The sequence below is a fragment of the Dermacentor silvarum genome, chromosome 5, assembly GCF_013339745.2.
Source record: "Dermacentor silvarum isolate Dsil-2018 chromosome 5, BIME_Dsil_1.4, whole genome shotgun sequence".
NCBI classification, from domain to species: domain Eukaryota; kingdom Metazoa; phylum Arthropoda; class Arachnida; order Ixodida; family Ixodidae; genus Dermacentor; species Dermacentor silvarum.
The window spans coordinates 108,014,705-108,037,440 of record NC_051158.1 but is presented as its reverse complement, the minus strand read 5'-3'; the positions used below and the strand labels follow the sequence as shown (position 1 = coordinate 108,037,440).

Genomic DNA, 22,736 nt, shown 5'->3' with positions numbered 1-22,736 from the left:
GTAAAGAGATAGCGTCTGTAAACTATTTTGCAATTTCTCTTTGCCCAAGATTAGTACTTTGACAGTAAGAAACATCCCTCGTTTGGAGAGTACTTACAGACATGGCCAGGAGGGCTCCCGCGTGGTGTTCTTATTGAGCGCCGACACCCAAAATTCCGAGGAGCGCGCCGCGTTATCCCTCATACTACGCAAGCGAGGCGCTTCCGACAGATGGCGGCGACTCCTTAAGTCCTCGCCCCCAATATCCGGTTTTACTTGCTACTACAGGCCTGGTTGAAATGCAATATCAATAACGTTCTACAACTCCCAATATTTTGCACGTTTAGTGGAATGAACTAAGAAAGGTGGAAATAATACTGCGCAATAATGCCAATGCAAAAATTCAGCTATGAATTAGCGTTACAGTGTTAAGAAATTGTATTTGGCATCGCATAATTAACACGAAAGAGCACTAGTGAAATCTCGCCCAACAATGCTAAGACGTCATCGTTCTATTTGCATTCGACTGTGGTCTTAACCAGTTTGAATTTATTTGAGGTGAAATTGAAGTACATGGACACCAATAATGGAGCCTGGAAATCTGGGAAGGGTTTCACGTCTGTGCCCGCGTGTCACAAAAACAGGAAAGTCATTTCACACGCAACGAAGTAAAATGGTTATGCCACCGAGCAAGAAAGGTTTAAGCCTATTCAATGCCTAGATGAGGTCGATGAAAAACGATGTCTTCCTTGGCGAGTTGGGCGTGAGAAGTCGCTGTATGAACCGTACGATTTATGATCGACGTAAACTAGCGATTCCATCGCCTTGCGTATCATCATCTGTTATCATCTATTATCATCATCACCATCAAAATTGTCATTGTCACAATTTTCATCATAACTTTCTTCATTCATCATCGTCGTTATTATCATCACAATGCTCATCGCCATCATAATCACAGTCATCATCATCATCACAGTAGTCACAACACAGTGCCTCCAGTTGCACATATCCCGTGGCACATAATCAATTAACCAGCCGGGCACGCACCCAGTGTCATCACATACGCACTTGCTCCCGTTGCACATTTGCTTGCTTTCTTGCTTGCTTCCTATACCATGGCGCGTATACGCAGTACGGGGGGTTCTCCAAGAAGCCGGCGGTTAAACGGGTGGGAGAAAACTCGAGGGAAAAAGTATTGTTGCACATTTACCCAGTGGTACATAATAAGTATGCCCAAGGGTACATACACCCTGGAGCTCATACCCAGAGGATCATACCCAGTGGCTCATGTGGCACTTGTATTTTATGACTGCATTACAACCTGTTCCTAGCCTCTTTCGGTCCACGAAAAAGGCTAGGAACAGGTTAGAATCGGGTTAGAAACATTCATACCGGATACTGAGAAGTGGTGGTAACTCGCCGAGCAAGTAATTTCCTTAAAGAATGGTCTCCAATCCACGCTGTGAAGGTTGTTCGACAGCGAAGCTGGAAACGGCAACTAGACACATTACTCAATGCGACGTAGCTTGCAATTACTCACATGGCGATATTTACAACCACTTTACCTAATTATTAACCTAAGACATTTCAACGGCGTGCGATTAGACTTGCTACGCTACTTCGTGCACCTACAAAGAGTAGACCAGGGAAAAGAAAAAACGCACTTAACCGCACTTTCACTACGCATCGTACGCACGCTGCTCTTCAGGAGTCCTCACTATACGTGGCCTTCGTATAGCACTGTCACAACACAAATCGGTTGCTTGGCGGGTTCTTCTTTTACATGCGAAAGTGTAGTTAATTAGCAATATTGTAGTTAATTAGCGGCAACTGCAGCATTAACAAAATAATGCTGCAGTTGTCACTTCCCGACAACTGCAGCCTATGTAACCGGTGAACCCTTGTGGCGAACGCTATGCGCGAAGGCGAGCTTTCTGGTTCTTTTGTTTTCTTTCTCCCGCAAGGCTGCCGCATATGCGTGGAAGCGAGCGCCATTTGCTGGTGCTCCACGGAACCCAGTGGCGCAGGCGGCGCGCCGCTCTCGAGTGTTTGTCCACGGAGACGACATACCCATTGGGAGGTAGAGCTATGCAGCTTGGCTGTAAAAAAATACCATGAAACTAGCCTGTGATGGGTTACTTCGGCAGTAAAACCTAACATATCAGACGACATGTATGCGATGGTTTTTGCATTACCGCCACGTGCAAGTACTGTGCATCACACCGTGTCTCTATCACCATCGACTTCTTAGAAGAAACAATCGGCTTTTAATTTAAAGGAAATGCGCTGAAAGCGGCCTATCCTTTACTTATATAGGAACATACAATGCGTTAAATTTGAGAGTCTGGTAACTCATTGAGCAAACATGATAATGTAGGCTTTTGATCAGCCACTCGCCCTCATAAACCCTAGCCCCTCTGTTCGAAAGTTTAGAGCAAGCAGGACAGGTGAAATGGAGCACGGCTACCACATTGCACAAGTACTGGTGGCAGCCATGCCCAAGGCATGGGCTATGCTGTAACTAAATTCGTTGTTTATGATTACTGCCGATTACTGCGGATTCTTTCATGGCGACTGCAGCAGTGTCTGCTACGTCGCTGTTTGAATTATTGGCAAAATTGTTTACCAGGTCGCATTTACCATGTCCGGGCGTTTAGTAAGTTGCGTGGTTGAGAATAGATCGCCGAACCTCAAAAGCATGTCAGAGGGGTGTGTTTTACACAACGTGCGCTGACTATAGACACAACTATTACACCACATAGGCTAAAAGTGATTTCCTCGACTGCGAATCTTTATGTCAGTGCTTCAGCTCTTCGGTGGGGAAGTTTGAAAAGACGGGAGCCCAAAGAGCTCCGGCTTGAATTCCAGCAGCGAGGTGATGCACATGGTGGCCTGACGCCGGTTCTCTTCGTCGACGCGAGTGTCCGAAACCATGACCACTTGCATGCCGGCGGCTCGGGCTGCTGTGACACCCATGGGAGAGTTTTCGAACACCAGGACCTGTCGTCAAGAGGTGTGACGTATTACTTTTTTTTCTTTTGTCAGGATTTTCAAAGCAAATGTTAGAATATATTTGTACTGAGCCTGTTTAGCCAGTAGTCAGCAGTCTTACTAGCAGTTTACACTGTGCGTACGGGACGAGATGTCTGTGAAACATGTATCGAAAGAGACGCCTCGTAGTGAAATATTTAAAAATGAAGCACCTACGTAAGTTGCAAACAAACAGTGCTTGCTGCAAACACATGGTATGGCACAGCGCGAAAAAAATACTATAAGATATTAGTGTCAAAATTTAAGTACACGCCACCTTTTCGGAAAGTATCTTCTCATCGAACCTGGATGCGGCAATGAGGAAGATGTCTGGATGTGGCTTGCTGCGATTTACTTCCGGATCTTCGCTCGAACAGACCACGTGGTGAAAGAGTGCCAGGAGATCTTGATGCCGCGTCATCTTGAGGTCGAACGAAGCACGCTTGGAGAAGGTCGCGACGGCCATGGGGATGCCGTGAACGTGTAGGTGGCGCACGATACGGTCAGCGCCTGCATGCACAGATGTTGGACAGAACTTCGTTTGAAGGCCGTCAAGTGTATAAAGATAATTAAAGAGCGCTACCAAACTTGTTCCAAAGAGACGACCTCAATAGGAAAAGAACGAAGACAGCGTGGGAAACATAAGGTTGACGTCATTCGACGTGTTTGTAGCCAGTGGTTTACGGAAAAATAAAATATGCCAAAATGTAGGCATGCATGCACAAGTTTCACCATGTTTCGGCGCGCTTTATTGCACAGATAGTAACGAGACCGTGAACCTGTCAGAAAAACACGTTTTGACGATGCACAATAACAGGAATACACCTGTATTTCCCAATATGACACTATCACAAAAGGAAAAAAAAACGACCAATCTTTTCTCTCTTTGTGGATATATCATATCATATATCATACACCATGCTTCATAAATTATCTATTTCCCAGTTTTTTTATATATGCTGGAGTCACTGGCTGCGAGATAGGTCGGTTGTTAGTCAGCATTGTCTTATCGCTGGAGTCGCTCAACGAATTGAGGAGTACCATGCTTGCGACTGCTGTTCCCAGTCATCAATTTATGGAATAGTCGGCAGAGGCAGGGGTTTCTTCTTCATAACCTTCGAAACATCGAACTTTTTCTTATTTGCATCAGTGCTAAACGCAAGAGCACATACACAACTAATGTCGACGACACTCGAAAATTCTTTAGGGCACTATTTTATGCCTTAAAAAATGAGATGCAAGGAAAATGAAGAATACCTCTGTTTTCCCTGTAGTTGTCAGAATATTAGGCTTGTATGTGGTTCTCGCGACTTCAGCGAAGTGGTGCCGAGAGGTACGAGCTCACCTGGCATCAGTTCGGCGCTGGGGAGAACTTCCTGGTATATTCGTTCCATCGCTTCCACAAAGCCCTCTGGAGTGAGCGGCAGACCGAGGTATTCGACAATCCTGCGCGCCACGTCGGCGTCTGGCGTGCTCAACACTCGCCGCTTCAGCTCCCACGTCAACTTCTTGCCATATTGGGAGACCACTGTCTCCGCGGCGCCCATGTAGAGCTTTTCGGTGTCTTTGACGGAGAAAGAGAGAACACGTGAAACAAGTAGTGCAGGGTTAACAGAAGCACGGCATGGTCGTAGTATACTCAACAAAACTGCGGAAATGTACGCTGGTTCAATAAGGCTCCAAATGTAGCAGTAACTTCGTATCCCATAATACATGACATGCGGGCAGATAGTGCAGACCAAGACGAAAGCACATGTAGCAGTGGTACGCGTATAGCGATGTAGGCACCACAACACGCGTGTTTCTTTAAGTTACTTGATATGCCTTACGCCTGCTACTTTTTACAGTACGCCTGTAGTGAAAGACAGAGGTTCTATCCAACCACCGGTCACTGATTTCTTTAGAGAAATACAGGCGGAGTTGACCCATTTGCGAGGCACAAAACAGAAAAGTCGACATGTATAGAGCGTATGCGATCGCGCCACTGTGCTCACGATGGCACATGTATCTGTAAGAGATACGTTGTACAGGAACGCCACATTTACAGATGAGGCTGTGCAAGGACGCTGGTCCTGCACGCGCGCGCAACTGCCGAGACGCCGCAACCATCACAATCAAAGTATGCTGTCGCATACACAAGGTTTTCTGGGTGCTTAATTGTGCCTTCGTTTTCTTTTAAAGCGAAGCCACATAGGTGAACCCTGCCGAAAATTGCTTACTACGTATGGCTGCTACCGTCGCTCGGAAGAGCTCACCTAAATAGAACAGCATTCATAGAACAAATGACCTTACTGATTTTCCAGGCAGGCTTGTAACCATAAAGGCCGACCCACGTAGAGCAATTTTCCGGCGAAAAAAGGGCGGCCGCACATGGAGCAATTTTCCGGCGAAAAAAAAAAAAAAACGGCGGCCAGCCGCCGGATGGCGTTCGCCCGAAGGCCGGCAACCAAAACGTAGCTCTTCGCCGCCGATCAAGCGGGGCTTAATATTTTCAGCCATTCCATTCCATTCCTTTTCCTTTATTTCAGCATTCCTATTTAAATGTACAAATGCTAGGACAGGAGCAAAAAAGCCGCTATTTTAAGCGGCTTTACAAAGGCCCCTGCCCCTACAATATTTGGCAGCAGACATTTTCTGAATTCTTTTCGCGCAACAATACATCGATACATAAAATATATTTTGAAAAGCAATTCGAAGGGCATGATGAAATGCGTTTTTGAAGACATACACTATAACCAAATTTTTTTACTAACAATACACGCCTTCTCCGAACAGAAATTACATGTTTATGTAACGTGGTGAAACAATACATTTTTCCAGGCACATAAGAATATATAAAAGAAATTTCACAAACAAGATAAATAGAAAATTCTTCCATACATTAGTTACAAGCAAGAAAAGGAAACGAAAATACAACATACACTATTCGCATGCAATCGCACGGCTAATGAAATATTCCTTCAGAATTCGACGTGAAACAGTCCTAAAATCAGTGCTTTCTTTTTCAAGACTGTTCAGTAATACCGATATTCGGCACAGTAGTGTGTCCTACTATTCGTCGGTCAAGCTAGTGCAGGAAAAAAATGGTCCGCACCACGTTGAAATATCCCACTGAAGCACATGAGAGCGAGCACGCACTCCAGCTCTGTAGTTGTCCTCCATGCAGTTGTTATCCACTACAGTTGCATGTAGGCGCATCTGCAGCATAGCGTAGATGCCGCGACAAGCCCCTTCCCTGAGCTTGCTGCGGCTTCACTGAGGACACCAGCGTGCTGTGATCGGTATCTGCGGGTGACGTCACTCGAGACCCGAGCGCCAAAATCTGACGAACAGGTCGTAGGTTTCCCAATTTACACACCCTCCAACTGCGTTGACACCACAGTCGACGTTCCTTACATTATGAATCTTTTCAAACCGAGTCCAGAATGCGGCATCCATAGCTTAGCCGATGTGCTCACTGCCGACGTTTACTTGCAGGAGCACATAATAAGTTTGTTCAACCCTCAGTAATTGTGCGGCTGTCGTAGACGTAAGGCGACATGAAATGTGCAAGTGCTACTCGTGTGACTCGCTGCGAGAACAGCCGCGCGTAGCAAAGGGATGACACGTCGTGCACTCAGCCGTAAACTCTGGGATAGCCTCTGAGTTTGGCACATCATGGGCGCCAAAATCAGAAATAGTGGCGTCTCTGTGAACACACAAAAACTGAGAATCACGGTGACGTTCGGAAGGCGGATCGTTGTGAGCACCACCCCGATCCGCCGTATACCCTTTGCAGTGAAAGGGAGCGCCGCGAAGGCTATTAAAGTCGATCATTGGTTGCCTATAACTCCGTTTCTGGCATAACACATTCAAGTAATTTTTGCTCGAAAGCATTTCTGAAATAGCGCATTTTGACGTCTAATACATTTCTAGACTTCGATAAAAAGTCGTTCAGGATCATCTAAAGATGAACATTGCGCGGTATAACACAGTGCATCGGGAGAGGATAATGACAAGTCTACCCAACTCGTTTAGTTTAGAGCAGAATTTCTTATGATGTGCGGAATGAAATCTTATATCTCTCACGTAACAAGCACCTTTCATGTCGAACATCTAGTATAATTGAGCACTTTCATGCGGCGAACCTTGATATAGCGGTTGCAGCTTCTCGAGTGTAATTTGGATGTACCAGCGCAGTGGAATAAATAACGCCTTTGTAATAACCATGTAAAATGACAAACAATTGCACCAGAGAAAGCATTCTAATGTTCTCACTGTATTTTCTGTTATTTCCTATGATTGTGATTGCCAAAATTCGAGTCCCTTGGTTGCCTTTATTCTTCGCACTTGCCAGTGTGATGTGCTTATTTTGTGTTGCGGACGTCATTACGGCCACAACGAAAGAAACTTCACGCAACGGTATTTCAATGAGACAGCTATAAAGCGAAAGTTTTCTTAAATCACATGGTTTAGCACTCACCTAACAGCAGGCCGTCCAAATCGAAAATCACGTGCGACACAGGCTTAAAGGACGGCACCGGGACCTTGCGACGTGTTTGAGCTCGTTTGATCCCCGAATGGCTTGGACCTGTGTTAGGTACGGACTCATTGAAATACGCAGACTACATTCATAACTAATAATAAAGCTCGGGGTGCATGAGTGGCTCATGTACGAATGCGGCTTGCAAAGAAAAAAAAAAGCAAAACCGCTAAATCCTGAAGCAGCACCAATGAGTACTGTTCTTAGGATACTTGCTTCAAGATCATCATCATGAGTACGAAAGTGGCTTGTAAAGAACGAAAAAAAAAAAACGAATCTGTGAGCACTTTCTTCGACTGCCAAGTCCTGAAGCAGCACAAATGAGTACTCTTCTTAGGATACTTGCTTCAAGATCATCATCACGGAGCCTATCTTTATGTCCAGTGCAGGACCAAGGCCTCGCCCAGCAATCCTCAATTGTTCCTGTCTTCTGATAGCTGATTCCCAGGTGTGCCTGCTAATTTCCTTATTTGTTCGCCCCAACTAAATTTCTTGCCTCCTCAACTGCGCTCCCTTCAACTGCGCCTCTTCAACTGCGCACCCATTATGTAACTCTAATTGACTAGTGGTTAATTTCCCTACGCATTGCAATGACTTGCCCAGCTTCATTTGTACATCTTATATCAACTAGAATAACGGTTATCCACGTTTGCTCACGCAAACACACTGCTCCCTTCCTGTATCCTAACGTTACGCCGAACATTGTTCTTTCGATTCCTCCTTGCAGGGTCGCTAACTTGTACTCAAGCTTCTTCGTCGACCACCAAGTTTCTGCCCCTTATGCTGGTACTGGTAAAATGCAATAATTGTACACTTTTCCTTTCAACAACAGCGGTAAGCTACGGGTCATGATTTGGTGTTTGTAATATTGCTTTTCGTGATTACGCCTCCCTGTGAGTAATGGGCTTAGATGAATGTACTCACGCACAGATTCTAGAGGCTGACTGCCAATCACCAATTCTTGTTCTCTTGTCAGTATATTAAAAATTACGTTCATTTTCCGCATATACATCTGTATCCCTAATCTTTCCCTTTCTTGGTCAAGGTCGTCAATAATTTCTTGCAATTCATGCCCAGTATTCCAGAACAGGACAATGTCATCTTGAAACCGAAGGTTGTTAAGATATTCGCGGTTGACCCTGACTCCTAACTCTTCCCAATTTAATAGCTTCACTATTTCTTCCACGCATCCCGTGATTAACCTTTGATAGACTGTGTCTCCTTGTCTGACCCCTTTCTTTCTATCCACTTTTCTTGTGGAGGATTAACCTAGCTATGGAGTCATTGTAGATATTTGCCGAGATATTCACGCATGCTTCCTCTGCTCGTTTATGACGCAATGCCTCCACAACGGCTGGTATCTTCATTGAATCAACTGCCTTTTCATAAGCTATGCTAGCCATTTAGAGAATTTCGTTGTACTTCGCAGACTTCTTAGTTACTGTTTTTATCAAATGGATGTGTTCCATGCAGGAATACCCCTTTCATGTTCACGATGTTAATCAAAGTCAGTTGTTGCCCTGATTTTATTGGAAATTACCTTGGTGTATATTTTACACAATCCAGAAAGCAAGCTACCCGCCTCCTATTCCATCATGTGCCTATAATTCTTCCATTCATTAACGTCTCCCTTCGTATGGATTATTGTAATATTAGCGTTTTCCCAACCATCTGGCACATTTAAAGTCAAGAGGCATTGCATATAAGGGGTAGCAAGCTATTCATAGCTATGCCGCGTGTCAACACAAACTAATAACAAAAATTCTATCCCCTCCATTTTAGATTAAATCGACTGTTATTCTATCTTTCCCTACCCCTTTCCGTGAGACGTGTCTTCCAAAGCCTTTTAATATCATCGCTTGTTAAACAGGGAGCGTCTGTATCTTGTTTGTTACTACTTCCAATCAATACTGCGTGGCTGCTCCGGGAACTGCAGAGGTCAGTATAGAAGTCACCTGCTAGTTTTCCTATGCCATTCAAAATTGCTGATCACCTTGTACTGCTCATCTTTCACTATATTCTTCTCGCTATTTGCAATTCCATGTTTTTTTGCCATGATTTCGTGCTGCGTCCATTTATTACTGCATCCAGATTTTTTTCGGCGTTATAATTTTTATTTGCAATTGCTTTCGTCTTGTTTATCTGCTTTGATAGATCAGCTATTTTTTTGTTCTCTTGAGTTAGACACTTTCATGCTTTGTCGTTTCTTTATTAGACCTTTTGTTACTCAAGAGAGCTTGCCTACTTGCTGCCTTGGTGCCGTACCTCCCACTTCAACTGCTGCTTCTGACATCAGTCAGGTTGAGGTTTCGTTCATTAGCTCTATGTTATATCTCTATCTTCCTGTTCTAAAGCTGCGTATTTGTTTGCGAGCACCAGCCTAAGTTCATCAGCTTTAACCTCGACTGCGTCTAGGTTGGCTTGTTTTCCTTTGAATAGTTTTACTTTTTCTCACATCCTATTGAGAACCATCTTAAACCCTTTACCGTTACCTAACACTTATAAATCCTGCACTATTCTGGGGTCGGCACAAAGTATGAAATCTATACCAGTTTTTCTTTCCCCCGTTAGAGATTTTGCACGTCCACTTCCTATTATTGTGCTTCCGAAAGAAAGTGTTCATAGAAATATTGAATGCTGGGTGAGTCGGTATTCTGTACTATCGGAGAACAACTAATGAACAAGGGACTACAAAGAAACACGACACTGCACATGAGTAGTGTTTCTTTCTCCTCCCTTTCTTATCGGGATATTCTTCGTCAGTAGTTATTCACTATTCGGAGTATACGTATTTAATAGGTGCAGTAAAAAAAAACGATCACTTGACCAATGTTTCGGATGCAGAAAAGAGCGGAGAATGCACTAAAACGTGTGCATGGGATATCAACAGTTTAATCAATGACATTTAGAAGTAGGACGTGCCAACTAATAGAACCTGCTACAAGTGTCCTTAGCTGTCAATTCAAAGTGAAAAGATGAAAGAGATAACATGATTCACTGTGCCGAGGTCAAATAGGCTTGCATGTCTCTTAGTCTATTTGGAGTACTACCCTTGATGTGGACTGGCGCAAGTAATTCGCGTATTAAATCGCGAATCAATAACCTGCGCTGGGACCAGCCCCAAATGGTGGAAGTCCGAAGATCTCGGGCTTGAAGTCCATCAGCGTATTTATGCAAGTGGTTGCGCGACGCTTGCTCTCTTCATCCATGCGAGGGTCGGGGACCATGACGACCTGCATGCCGGCAGCTAGGGCAGCCGTGACGCCCATGACGGAGTCCTCGAACACAAGGACCTGCACGTATAAGGTGTGTTCTAAAATGCCACGTGTCATGTTCTTCTAAATCTGTGAAACACTCTAGGTTCTTACAGTGCGGATTCTGCAGAATGAAGGAACTGTTTGATTCAAATGTAGATGAGACAATACAAATTTACTAATTCAAATAGGAAAGACTGCAGAAACCATACGGTTTAGAGAGATACGCGGATTTTATGAAAACAAATAGTTGCCAGAAGTGTTTTATGTTTACTTACAGCACAACAAGAGCCTACTGGACACAAAGGAAGGACGACACGACAAGTTAAGTGTCCAGTCTGTTCTGTTTGCGCTGTAGGTAAATACACTATGAACGCATCCGCAGTCGTTTTTCCTGGCCTGGACTTGCCACCTGCGTAGCGAAATACGTCGCTTCTTGCTCGCTCTGCCAGCACCGCAAACGGCCCACTTCACCTCCGGCTGGACTGCTGCAACCTCTTCCCTGTCCTGACGCTCCATTCGCAGTCATCGGAATTGACCTCTACGGACCGCTGCCATTATCAGCTAGCGGCAAGAGATGGGTCGTCACTGCAGTTGACCACTTGACCAGGTAGGCCAAAACAGCTGCGCTACCTTCAGGATACGCAGAGGAGATTGCGACTTTCTTCTTGGAAGCCATCTTTCTACGACATGAACCGCCACGCGTCCTTTTGAATGACCGTGGCAAGGCGTTTCTGTCGAAGCTACTCGAGGACGTCCTTCGCACATGCAACACCATCCATAAGACGACTACCAGCTACCATCCTCAGACTAATGGCCCCACAGAGCGCTTCCATCGAACACTGTCTTTGACATGATCTCCATGTACGTCAACGCTGACCACACTAACTGGGATACCATCCTGCCATTCGTGACTTTTGCCTACAACGCCGCTGCACAGCACACTACAGTTACTCACCATTCTTTCTAGTTTACGGGCGTCAACCGACCTCTCTCCTCGACGTCTCTTTTTTTGATGCCCCCGTGAACTCGTCGGCGTCAGTGAGTGAGCAGTTCATATCTCGCCTTGCCGCGTGTCGCCATCGCGCCCGCCTCAACACCGAGGCGTCAACAGGATAGGAAGACTCGCTACGATGCATTTCACCGCGTCGTTCTGTTCAGCCCCGGCGATGAAGTGTTATTGTCGACACCCACTCGAGTTCCTGGTCTGTGCGAAAAGTTTCAGTCGCGTTTTATAGGGCCCTACACTGTCGTAGGGCAAACTTCGCCAGTGAACTACCGCGTCACTCCCGCTGTCACGCCTTCCGATGGCTGCTACCGTGGCAGAGAAATTGTCCACGTTTCGCGCCTAAAGCCATTCCAACGACGTACCGCACCGCAATAACCAGCGGCCAGGTTGCCCGCTTCCGCGCTAGGGGGTAATTAGTGTGAGCAAAATATTCATCCTTCATCTTCTTCACCTGTACATAATCATCATCACGGTGCACGTCGTCTTCGTTCAGCGCGTGGCTCAGCCGAATAAAGGCGACGAGACAACAGCTGTGCTGCTGCCTTACAATACATTTGTACCGAGTCGCCCAACTAGCTGCCGTTTATCAGAACAGTTCTGTTTCACTCCGACAGGTGGAGCATCAATTTTCTCAATAGTGGGATATTTATGGGAACTCCATACTCTTACTTATGAACAATACAAGCAATTTACAGAGGCTTGTGAATACAGGTAGCCAGGAGGCAAAATATGGTGGCCCTAAATTAAGCACATGTAAATTGTAAATAAATGTTTAACGAAGATGGGAGTAATCAACTGCTATCTATTGAATGCTAATACTCATAGTCGAGCAGTATAAATACTTTGGTGCAGAGGTACACAAAAGAAGCAAGGTTGTACTGAAACAGATGAAGAAAAGGTGTGAATAAATGGGAAGCGCAACTTCGATTTATTACCGTAATGATTTGCATAATACATAATTGAACGCACAAACACATATTCCATGAGAAAAGAAAAAAAAACTGCATGAGCTAAGTGTTAAATACATAAGTACAACTAAATAAACACAAATAATGCAAACTAAAACGCACCAGCAGATAAGTACGTTATCACATGCAAAACATTGCGAAATGTACGCAGTGGCACTATCCATAACCGTACAAGGGCAGGTGTTGGCGGCAATTTCATGGGGCAGGGTGTTCTACGCTGTTGCGTAATGGCAAAAGAACGAGGTGGAAAAGGTAACAGTGCGTATGCGAGGGCGGCCCACTTCAAAAGTGTTCCGTGTACGATGAGATGTTCAGGCTGCGGGGAGAATATACATTGGTCGATTAAGCGAGGTACTTGTGTAAAAGGTAAAGTATTGAAATCCGCCGACACCTACAGAGGGGAAGCAAGTTTGATGCTTTTTTAAGGACGATATGCCCACGTCATCTCAATAATTAAAATGAATGAACCTTGCGGCCGGTTTTGAAATGCTTCGAGCGCGTTGATGAAATCTGCGTGAAACACGGCTATAAGTAAAGGTAGGTGAACTTGGGGTTACATTAAATCTGATGCTAGCACTATGATGCAGAACATCAATGATGCTAGCACTAACCTTCATAAACTCCTTTCTGTGCCAAAAGCTAGGGAACTTGCTTGGCTTGAATGTTGAACAAACATCGCTGAGCCGATTCGCACTGGTATCATGGAAAAGCCACAAATAAGGCAGTGCAGGGTGACATGGTCGCCGTTGTTTCGGAAGTTAGAGAAGTGCAGAGCAAGATAACGTATTGGAATATACACTTTTAGAAAACTGAATAAACAAAATGGGAGGCAGGAGTGCGCAAAGCGCCGGTACGTCAAGACTATAGAAAGGGAAAGGAGGAAAATGTGAACAATATGGGCCACAATGTACACAGTAACTGCAGGTACAAATATACAACACGTTGCAATAACGAATAAAGGGAAAGAGACCGACACGATAAATGGCACGTAAAGGGTGGAAAAAATAACCACAGAGTTTTACAGAGACAGCAAGGAAAAAATAATAAAGATTCGGAGTTTTTTTTTTTTGCACTAGCAGGAAAAAAAGGCGGCACATTACTTTTTGAATCCCGAGTTGACTGACCGTGTGCAAGAAAATAGTGGAGTAAATATTCGGCATAGAGTAAGACATGAATCTGCTGCAGAAAATTGTACACCTGTGAGTACATTGTTAAAAAATGGCAATATACAGGGTATCCCGGCTGACGTTGTCCAAGCTCTTAAAAATAAAATATACGATATAAGAGGACGTAACCAATTTGTTCCGCTGTTTGTTCAACTTTCAAAGCTAGTACCCACACATACAATTAATAATACTCGTCTGAAGATTGTGACATAAGTACTTAGGTGTGTATTTCACGTCATCGTTCTGGTGGCGTTGCCAGGTAGATTCTACAGTTGGAAAGGCCTGCGAATCTTTAGGATGTCTCGGTCAAAATACGCGTTTCTTTCCGCAAGCTCCCGCGAGCTTGTTTACAAAACTTATGTACGGTCAGTACTGGAGTATGCTGGTACGGTATGGGATCCGCCAACCATAAGTGATAAAGAAAAACTAGAGAAAGTTCAGTCTTTAGCGGCTCTATACATACTTAGGAAATCATTTATACATCCTAACTTCAGTGCTACAGCAGCTAAGAAAGTCATTATTATTATCATTAGATATTAGACCACCACAGAATCATTAGACCACCACAGAACCAAGCTAAGGCTCAAACTTTTCTATACTATTCCTACATTGGAATTGCACGCGAAACATATATCCTCAAACCATATTGCGTATCCGCACGCCTCGACCATGCTCAAAAAGTATGTACGTGAATGTAAATGCAGGACGGCAGCATACAGCAACTCTTTTTCCGAAAACCATTTGTCGATGTAATCGTTTGCCGTCTACTATTACGGCTATCGCAACAAATGAAGTATTCTATTCCGCCTTGAGCCAGGTCACGCGATTTCATCGTGAGATTCGAAGTGTACGCAGTTTGTGCTTATCTTCGCAACGTGTTCCCGCGTGAAATACCTGTTTTGAAGTTGTGTACCTGTTAGAGCACTGCACGGGCCGATTTTTTCAGCCCGGGCACGGCCCGGGCCCGTTTTTACGTTGGGCTGCACGTCCGAGCCCGACCAAAAGTTCTATGGCGAGACCCGGGCCCGGTCCGGGCCCGGAAATAATCTACGTTACCCGCTCGGCCCGGCCCACCACCCAGCCCGAGACCGAAAAAAACATGGTTTTCAGAGTCGAGACGCGCGAGGATAACTCGATGCACGTTACATGCACACCACCAGAAAGTCCGAGCCCGGCCCGGGCCCGCGTCAAAAAAACCCGAGCCCGGCCCGGGCCCGGGTCACAAAGCACATGCCGCGCCCGAACCCGGCCCGAGCCCGTGAAAAAACTGCCCTACCTACCCGGCCCGGCCCGAGCCACGGGCCGGGCCGGGCCTGGGCTTTCGGGTAAGCCCGAGCCCGTGCAGTGCTCTAGTACCTGTATCTCTGCGTTTACGTGTGTACTACGGTTATATTTTATTTTGCTTTATAACAAACTTTTGGGTTTTAAAACACACTTGTGTACAGCGTCGATGTATGTCATGTTTTTCGGTTATTTTGTTGATGACGATGCTGGTTTTCTAATTTTCTTGCCTCTGTTGCTATATACCTGTTTTTATGTGTTATATGTATAACGCCCCCCCCCCCCCTCCCTCCCCCGCCTCACTGTAATGCCACGTCGGCGCTGTGAGTAAAAGATCAAATATCAAAAAGGAAAAATGGTGATCTTTCAGCAGTGACGTACCGCTCCAGAACGATGTTTTTTGCATAATTCATCATCATCAGCCAATTTTTATGTCCACTGACGAGACGAAGGCCTCTACCTGCGATCTCCAATTATCCCTGTCTTGCGCTTGCTGATTCCAACTTGCGCCTGAAAATTTCCTAGCTTCATTCCCCAGCTAGTTTTCTGCCGTCCTCGTGCTTCCCTTCTCTTGGTATCCATTCTGTAACTCTAATGGTCCAGTGGTTATGCATCCTGCGCAGTACGTGGCCTGTCCAGATCCACTTCTTTTGCTGGCAACCGATGGATTGTGGTTGCGAATGATTACCTGACGGGATATTGCGAAACTGGAGGCTTTCAGCGAGCCGCTGCCAGTGACGTCGCGCACTTCAACCACAACATCGTCCTCCGGCATAGTGCACCAGCAGTAGTCGTAACAGATCGTGGTACAGCTTTCACAACTCACATGATACAAGACGTCATGACGCTCACTGGAACAGCTCATCGCAGAGCCACTGCATAGCATCCTCAGACCAACGCTCTTACGGAGCCGTTAAATGAGACAATCGCTGACATGCTTTCCATGCATGTGGACAGCGACCAGAAGAACTGGGGCGATGTGTTGCCTTACGTTACATTCTCATACAACACTGCTGTTCAAGAAACTACTGGGTTCTCTCCTTTCCGTTTCTTCCACGGCCTTGAGGCAACCTCTATGCTGGACGTCAACAATCCGACACTACCATTGACGCGGAGGAATTTACCCATGACATGTTGAGCGCAAATCAAGGACAAAGACAGAGAAATAGAAACACAAAACGACGACACGGGCGGTAAACACGGTTTTGTGTTTCTCTTTCTCTGTCTTTCTTCTTGATTAGCGGTCAACACGTCATGCAGTAAACACCAATTATGCCAAACTCAAGTTCTTCTCAAGGAACTTACCCAGGTCGCAGACGCAGCTCGCAAGCTTGTACGCGAGCGAATCCTGAAACAGCAATGCATAGACTCCCAGAGGTATAACGGTCGCCATCGCCAGGTTATCTACCAACCCTGTCATCAAGTGTGGGTATGGACCCCAATTCGCCAGCGCCACCTGTCAGAAAAGTTACTGCGCCGCTACTTCAGCCCCTACAGTCCTCCGTCGCCTCAGCAAGCTCAACTACGAAGTTTTCCCTGAAGACACGAGTCGGCGATCCCGATGTGTGCAGACAACGGACATTGTCCATGTTTCCAGGATGAAACCGTACCACTCACGTTGACGAGGCCATTCTCAAACTTCATCACAAACTTTATCAGTGTTGCCGTGTACGTGCTTTGCTTTTCCCCCTCTCTTTCGCATTTGAAGCATCGAGCCGATGCTTTCTGGAAGACACGAACTTTTGTTGCTATAGCTATTATATGGACACCCAAGGCGCATTTTTCCCGTCGCCGGGAGGAGCCATATAATGTGCAATGGCAACAAAATCATTTCCGCATGCCGTATGCTGTACGCGCGAGTTAAAGCGAACGAGGATGAGCCGGCGATCTTTTTATACTACAGTGACCGAAAAAGCTGATGTAATGGACAAAAAAAAAAAAAAAAAAGCTTGGAGGACGCTTAAGTTTCGCCTTGAAGAGTGGAATTCGATCGCATTCAAGGATCCTTGACTGCTTCACACGGTTCCCGGTAACTGCAGCCTATGTAACTGTAATGTTTACCGGGAAACGCTGGCAGCGAACGCTATGCACGAAGGCGAGCTTTCAGGTAAGAACGCGGCCTCTTCCGCGAGCTGTTCCCGAAGGTTGTGCACAGCCGCACCAAGAAAATTACATCACTTTTACGTTTTGTTAATGTTTCGCACTTTTCATATTTCAGTCTGAGTCCATAACGCTGCTGCGTTAAAATACTAAGTTTCTTAATGACAAGGTGGCGGTAAAATAAAGATAAGACATTGAAGCCGAAAGCACACGCACGACGGTTGCCGCTTTGCTAAACATTCCTTGGGATATCGGGAAGTTAGCTGCAACTGCTTGCATGGAAGGTTCTTGACGAAGGAAGACATAAATTTAAAATTATTTACTAAACATTGCGACCTTGATTCAGAAAGAATTCATACTTTGGATAGTTGTTACGGGCTTCGGAAAGACACTGTACTCGTATTAGAGAAATGAGAACGGACTCCGCGAACTATGGCATTACAGCGGCATCTGAAGCACTGATTTCACATTATAGTCATTTCTGTGCTCGAAGGTGCTTCAGAAATCGGAATATTTCCATGGCCGTCCATAGTAGGAATTTGCCATGCATTTGGACAAACATTTTCACCACAAGAAACTATACCGCAGCATTCGTGAAGCGTTGCTTCGTGGTGTTTCGGGGTGCTTCATAGTCTGTGCGATGATACTTAGCAAACTCGACGTTTTCCTACACGAACGAATATGTTAGGAGCTGTCAGGGGATATATACCTATGCCTTCGGAAATTATTCGGTGAAAGTGATATAGATAGATCTCGGGAGACTTGTGTCCAATATTTGTGTCCAATATTGTGTCTATGTTACCTTTTCCGACGTTGGTTTTTTGTCGAATCTGGAAGCGGCGACGAGGAATATGTCTGGATGTGGCTTGCCCCGCTTCACTTCCGGGTCCCCGCCCGAGCAGACCACGTGGTGGAAGAGCGCCAAGAAATCGCGGTGTCGCATCATCTTCAGGCCAAACGAGGCCGGCTTGGAGCTGGTCGCGATGGCCATGGGGACGCCGTGCGCGTGAAGGTGGCGCACCAGTCTGTCAGCGCCTGAAATTCATGGGTATGAGGGTATTCCTGTGATGCTGAGAAGAGAAATTGGGTCTGTTTATCTTGTACACGCAGTGAGAACTAAAAAAAATGGCAGTTTTGCTCGGCGGTTGATCAACTGACTGTGATAGCAAGGTTCCAGTGAAAAATCTTCGTACATAAGACATCCGAATCATGTCCCAATGTCCATGCACCCTCTTTCGACTACAAATACCACATCCGCTGGACGCCCAGTTTCGAAAATCCTATTACGAATGTCCCATGAATATCGCACGTGGACCATATTCGGATATCATACCATGAACGTCCCAAGGTTATCCCACATGGACGTTTTTTTTTACAAAAAACTTTTCACTTGACCTCCAATTTAGGCTTTATCTTTGAGTTTCCTTGTAAGAGAATTATGTTTTCTTGCAAGTTCGAATCACAATTCGAATTTATCATGTCAGCAGCGCGTCTGTACGACGTACTTTGCCAATTTTCAGAAGCAAATTACTTTGAGAACCTCAATTAGTATAAAAAGCTACTGGCGCTTGGCGGAAGGCCTAGAGGAATAAGGAGGATGCCGCACTTCCGCACACGTGCGTGCGCACGTAACGTGTACACAAAACGCATCTGTTTTTTTTTATGCGTGGGCGCTCTGGCCGTTGCATGTGTCACGCACTACATACTGCGACCGCAATCGACATTATGGCAAACACTCTGCAAGAGGCTCTGGCATATACCCGTAAAATGTACGCACCATATCTCCATAATGTCCTTCGCGGACATGCAAAGGATGTCCGCAGGGCAAGGAAAGTGCGGCCAAGCGATCGTGTGAGGGCCGACCGCAGGTCGCATTCGACATATCAAAAGGATATCCGTGTTCTGATAGGGAATGTCCATATGATATTCATAGGACGCCATTGTTGTCACTGGGGTTTAGCGTTGCTCTTGAACTTCTCGGACGGTCTTCCGACACTCTTGAAAGCTTTAACACGCCGTGTAGGGCCACACAGGTGTCACTATATGGCCCGTAAAGAGCCGCGCCACTAAAGAAACATCAGTTTCTGGTTTCCGCATTGACATTGCTTTTCACTTGTAATGTTCATTAGTCTGAAAAAATTTAGAATGAAATGCGTGCGCAGTGAATATTGTGTTTTATGACATTTGTTTGTGGGCGCCATTCTCAAAATTCTGCGAAATAATGTAGTCCAAAACATACGAGCCGGTACATGCAACTTTAGTGATCGAATAGTGTAGCAATGCAACCCGCATATATGGCATAGATAATCATAATTCATCATCATCATCTTCATTATAATCGTATTTTTGTGTCTACTGCAGGACGAAGGCTTCTCCCAGCGATCTAAAATTACCAGTGCCTTGCACCAGCGGATTCCCACTTGCGGCTACGAATTTCATAATTTGATCGCCCCACCTAATTTCCTGCCGTCTTCTACTGTGCTCCGAATTTCCTTCGCACCAATTCTCTGAGTATAAATGTCCACCGGTGATCTGCCAGTTAACCTGGTATACATATACCATACACATACCTCAATATATGCGGTGCCTCATAATGGTGCCGACGGCAAAAATTTATTTGGAGGTTCCATATAATGTAGCACGAACAATAAAATGACATTGTACAGACTAGCATGATAAAGTTCACCTCAGCATACAGATCCCGCAAGTCGTCGATACTTAATAACGATTGAAACATCATTTACAGTTTGCCGAACTGCAAATGACACTTCTATTTTATAGCATCGCTTCATAATTTCAGCTCAATTGCTTTACGTATCGCGCGGACAGCAAAGATGCCATAAACACAGCCGGGCCGCAAGCGAACATAAGCTGCATGCTTATCACAAATCAAGCAAACAAAGCTCGAAAACGCGTTACATCACAAAGTGTATTGAGGAGCATTGCAACGGTAAAATAAAAAGTCTCATGCATTCATCTTGAAACTCCTAAAGACAAACCGCACATCTTTTAAGGCGAATGCCTTTTATGTCTCGTATTGAGGTGACCTTGAAAAAGCGGAGCCAAAATTCGGACAAAAGTTCCTTAAAAATATGTGCAGGAAATCGATAACTCAATAAGATAACTAGAAGCCCTATAACATTGTACGGACGCCCATTCTGTGTAATCACGGAAAACCACGCTCTCTGCTGGCTATCCTCGCTCAAGGAACCCACGGGACGACTCGCTCGCTGGGCTTTGCGCCTGCAAGAATATACCTTCTCCCTGGTATATTAGCCAACGTGCGCTTCAGCGCAAGCGACATGCTGAATCTAATCATCCAGTAGATATAGCTAGACTACAGGCTGCGAAATCTCAAGCAAAGGCAAAGTTGGCTGGTGAAACACCAGAGCAAAGGGAGGCCAGATTAGCACGTTATAGAGAAGCTTACCAAGTGCGGAAGCGTGCATTAATGAAACACTATATATAGTATGCATGCATAGTCTTTTCAAAACCAAGCCAAACAGACCCTTTGCTCGTGATAACTAGGTTTACAAGAGTTAAACCTGAGCCAATCTTTAAAGCGAAGCTTTCTATGTCTCACTGATTCGTCCATGAGCGCCGAAAACGCACTGCAGGAAAGCCAACTTACGCAATGGAGTTATCTGCGCATCTGCGCACATAAGCGTAGAACACTACAGTTTACATTGGCAGTTCTAGCGATAAGAACAATGGGAACTGCAACGCCACGCTACCCGTACGAACTGTATATATCTGCATTGCATTACCACCGTCACGCAATGCATTCCTGGCCGTCACCATGGGATGGCCGCGGGTGCAGCGCACGGCAGAAAAAGAGGCTGCCGTACGCGAACGCAAGCACGAGCATGATCGTGCCCGTAAGGCCGACCCCGTGTATCGGCAACGCCATACAGTCCGTGAAAGTGTTAGTGCGTGCTTGTAATCAAAGGCCACATTATCTAAAATAAAGGCTATGCAACTTAACGAAATGTGTCTTCATTTAACTTCAACGTTCAAAAAATACAATCCTAAACAAGAAATCAAATCGCATATGCATCGCGTCGGGTCACTTATCATTTCTTGGGTTCGTTGCGCGGTCGTTGGCTTTAGACTTAGACTTTCAGCTTGCATGGGCGAAACCTTCGCGTCCAGCCACCTTTCTTTAAGAAAGGGGCTTTGATTTCCTGTTTTCTTGATGTTGCTCTACAATTTTCTCACTGACACTTTTCATCGAATTATATTTGAGAATTTCAATAAGAAATTAGGATTAATTATGTAATTTGGCGGAACGCTTAAATACATAATTAGGCATTCAAGCGACGGCAAAAAAACAATAACTTGATTCTGTCCAGCTACGTGGCATTTGCATATTTTTAAAAATCTTGGTGGATGGTAGTTGAGATACCCTGTATACCGGCCTGCTCATATTACTAGACACTCTTAGGTTGTCCGCAAACGTATTAGCGTTTGCGGAATGCGGGGATACCGCAGGAGCGTATAACCGTAACAACGCTCGTCTCCACATCTTGCGGCGCAGAGTTTAAGCACAGAGCGCACAAATAATGTCTAGCCACGGTAGCTTAGTGCCTATGGCGTTGAGCTGCTAATAGATGCCGGTGCCACGTAGCTTGGCCACTTCCGTCCATTGCGTCTATGGCCCTGCTCTCGATACACGGTAAAAAGCTTACCGACAAGCCTGAATTGTTTACTTTTGTTGTTTACGTAATACCCACAGACTGGGATACATAGGCAGTGGCAGCAGTGCGGTTGGCCGCGATATCTTGTGATGTTTTCTTGAACAACAGCGCGTTAGGAATGTTACGGCGTTGTGCGAAATTCGTCGCTGAAGTAAAATAAGGAGAATGACTAAACGTTAAAACATTAAATTATTGAGTCTTAAGTGCCAAAACCACGATTTTATTTTGAGGCACACCGAAGTGGGAGACTCCGGAATAAATTAGACACCTGGGGTTTCTTTAACGTGCATCTAAATATAAGTACGGGCGCTTTTGCATTACGCCCCCATCGAAATGCGGCCACCGTAGCCGGGATTTGATCCTGCGACCTCGTGCTTAGCAGCCACCATAGCCACTAAGCAACCACGGCAGGTGAATAAGCGATAACGGTTGTTGGTGCCGACGCCAATGCACCTGCATGTAAGTCGACCATGGTCGTAGCACTTATAATTTTGCGCCCATTAGTAAAACCAACAACCGTGAACAATTTTACAAAGATGTTCTATATTGGGAACTTAAATCAAAATGAAATAAAAGAAACGTCATTCACCCTGTCACACGCTGTGAACAAAGTAAAACGTTGGTTTCACTTTGTCACCTTGGCAGCCAAACGCACTGCACGTCTCTGATGACCTTCTGACCCTCCACGTGCTAACGGTGCATGCGCGTCGATATTGCTTCGGCACGA

At 45.4% G+C, this 22,736-nt stretch overlaps 1 protein-coding gene across 1 annotated transcript in view; it reads right to left on the bottom strand.

Moving 5' to 3' along the window:
• Positions 1 to 2,767: 2,767 nt before the first annotated feature.
• LOC119454312 (uncharacterized) overlaps positions 2,768 to 22,736 on the bottom strand; it is a 34,638-nt gene continuing 14,669 nt past the window's right edge. Inside the window, exons 5-10 of the mRNA XM_037716277.2 lie at positions 18,115 to 18,347; positions 10,638 to 10,827; positions 7,475 to 7,582; positions 4,358 to 4,576; positions 3,290 to 3,522; positions 2,768 to 2,982 (exon numbers count right to left, since the gene is read on the bottom strand). Of these exons, the coding sequence (XP_037572205.2) occupies positions 2,788 to 2,982; positions 3,290 to 3,522; positions 4,358 to 4,576; positions 7,475 to 7,582; positions 10,638 to 10,827; positions 18,115 to 18,347 (1,178 nt within the window). The 3' untranslated portion in view covers positions 2,768 to 2,787. The remainder of the gene's footprint in view (positions 2,983 to 3,289; positions 3,523 to 4,357; positions 4,577 to 7,474; positions 7,583 to 10,637; positions 10,828 to 18,114; positions 18,348 to 22,736) is intronic.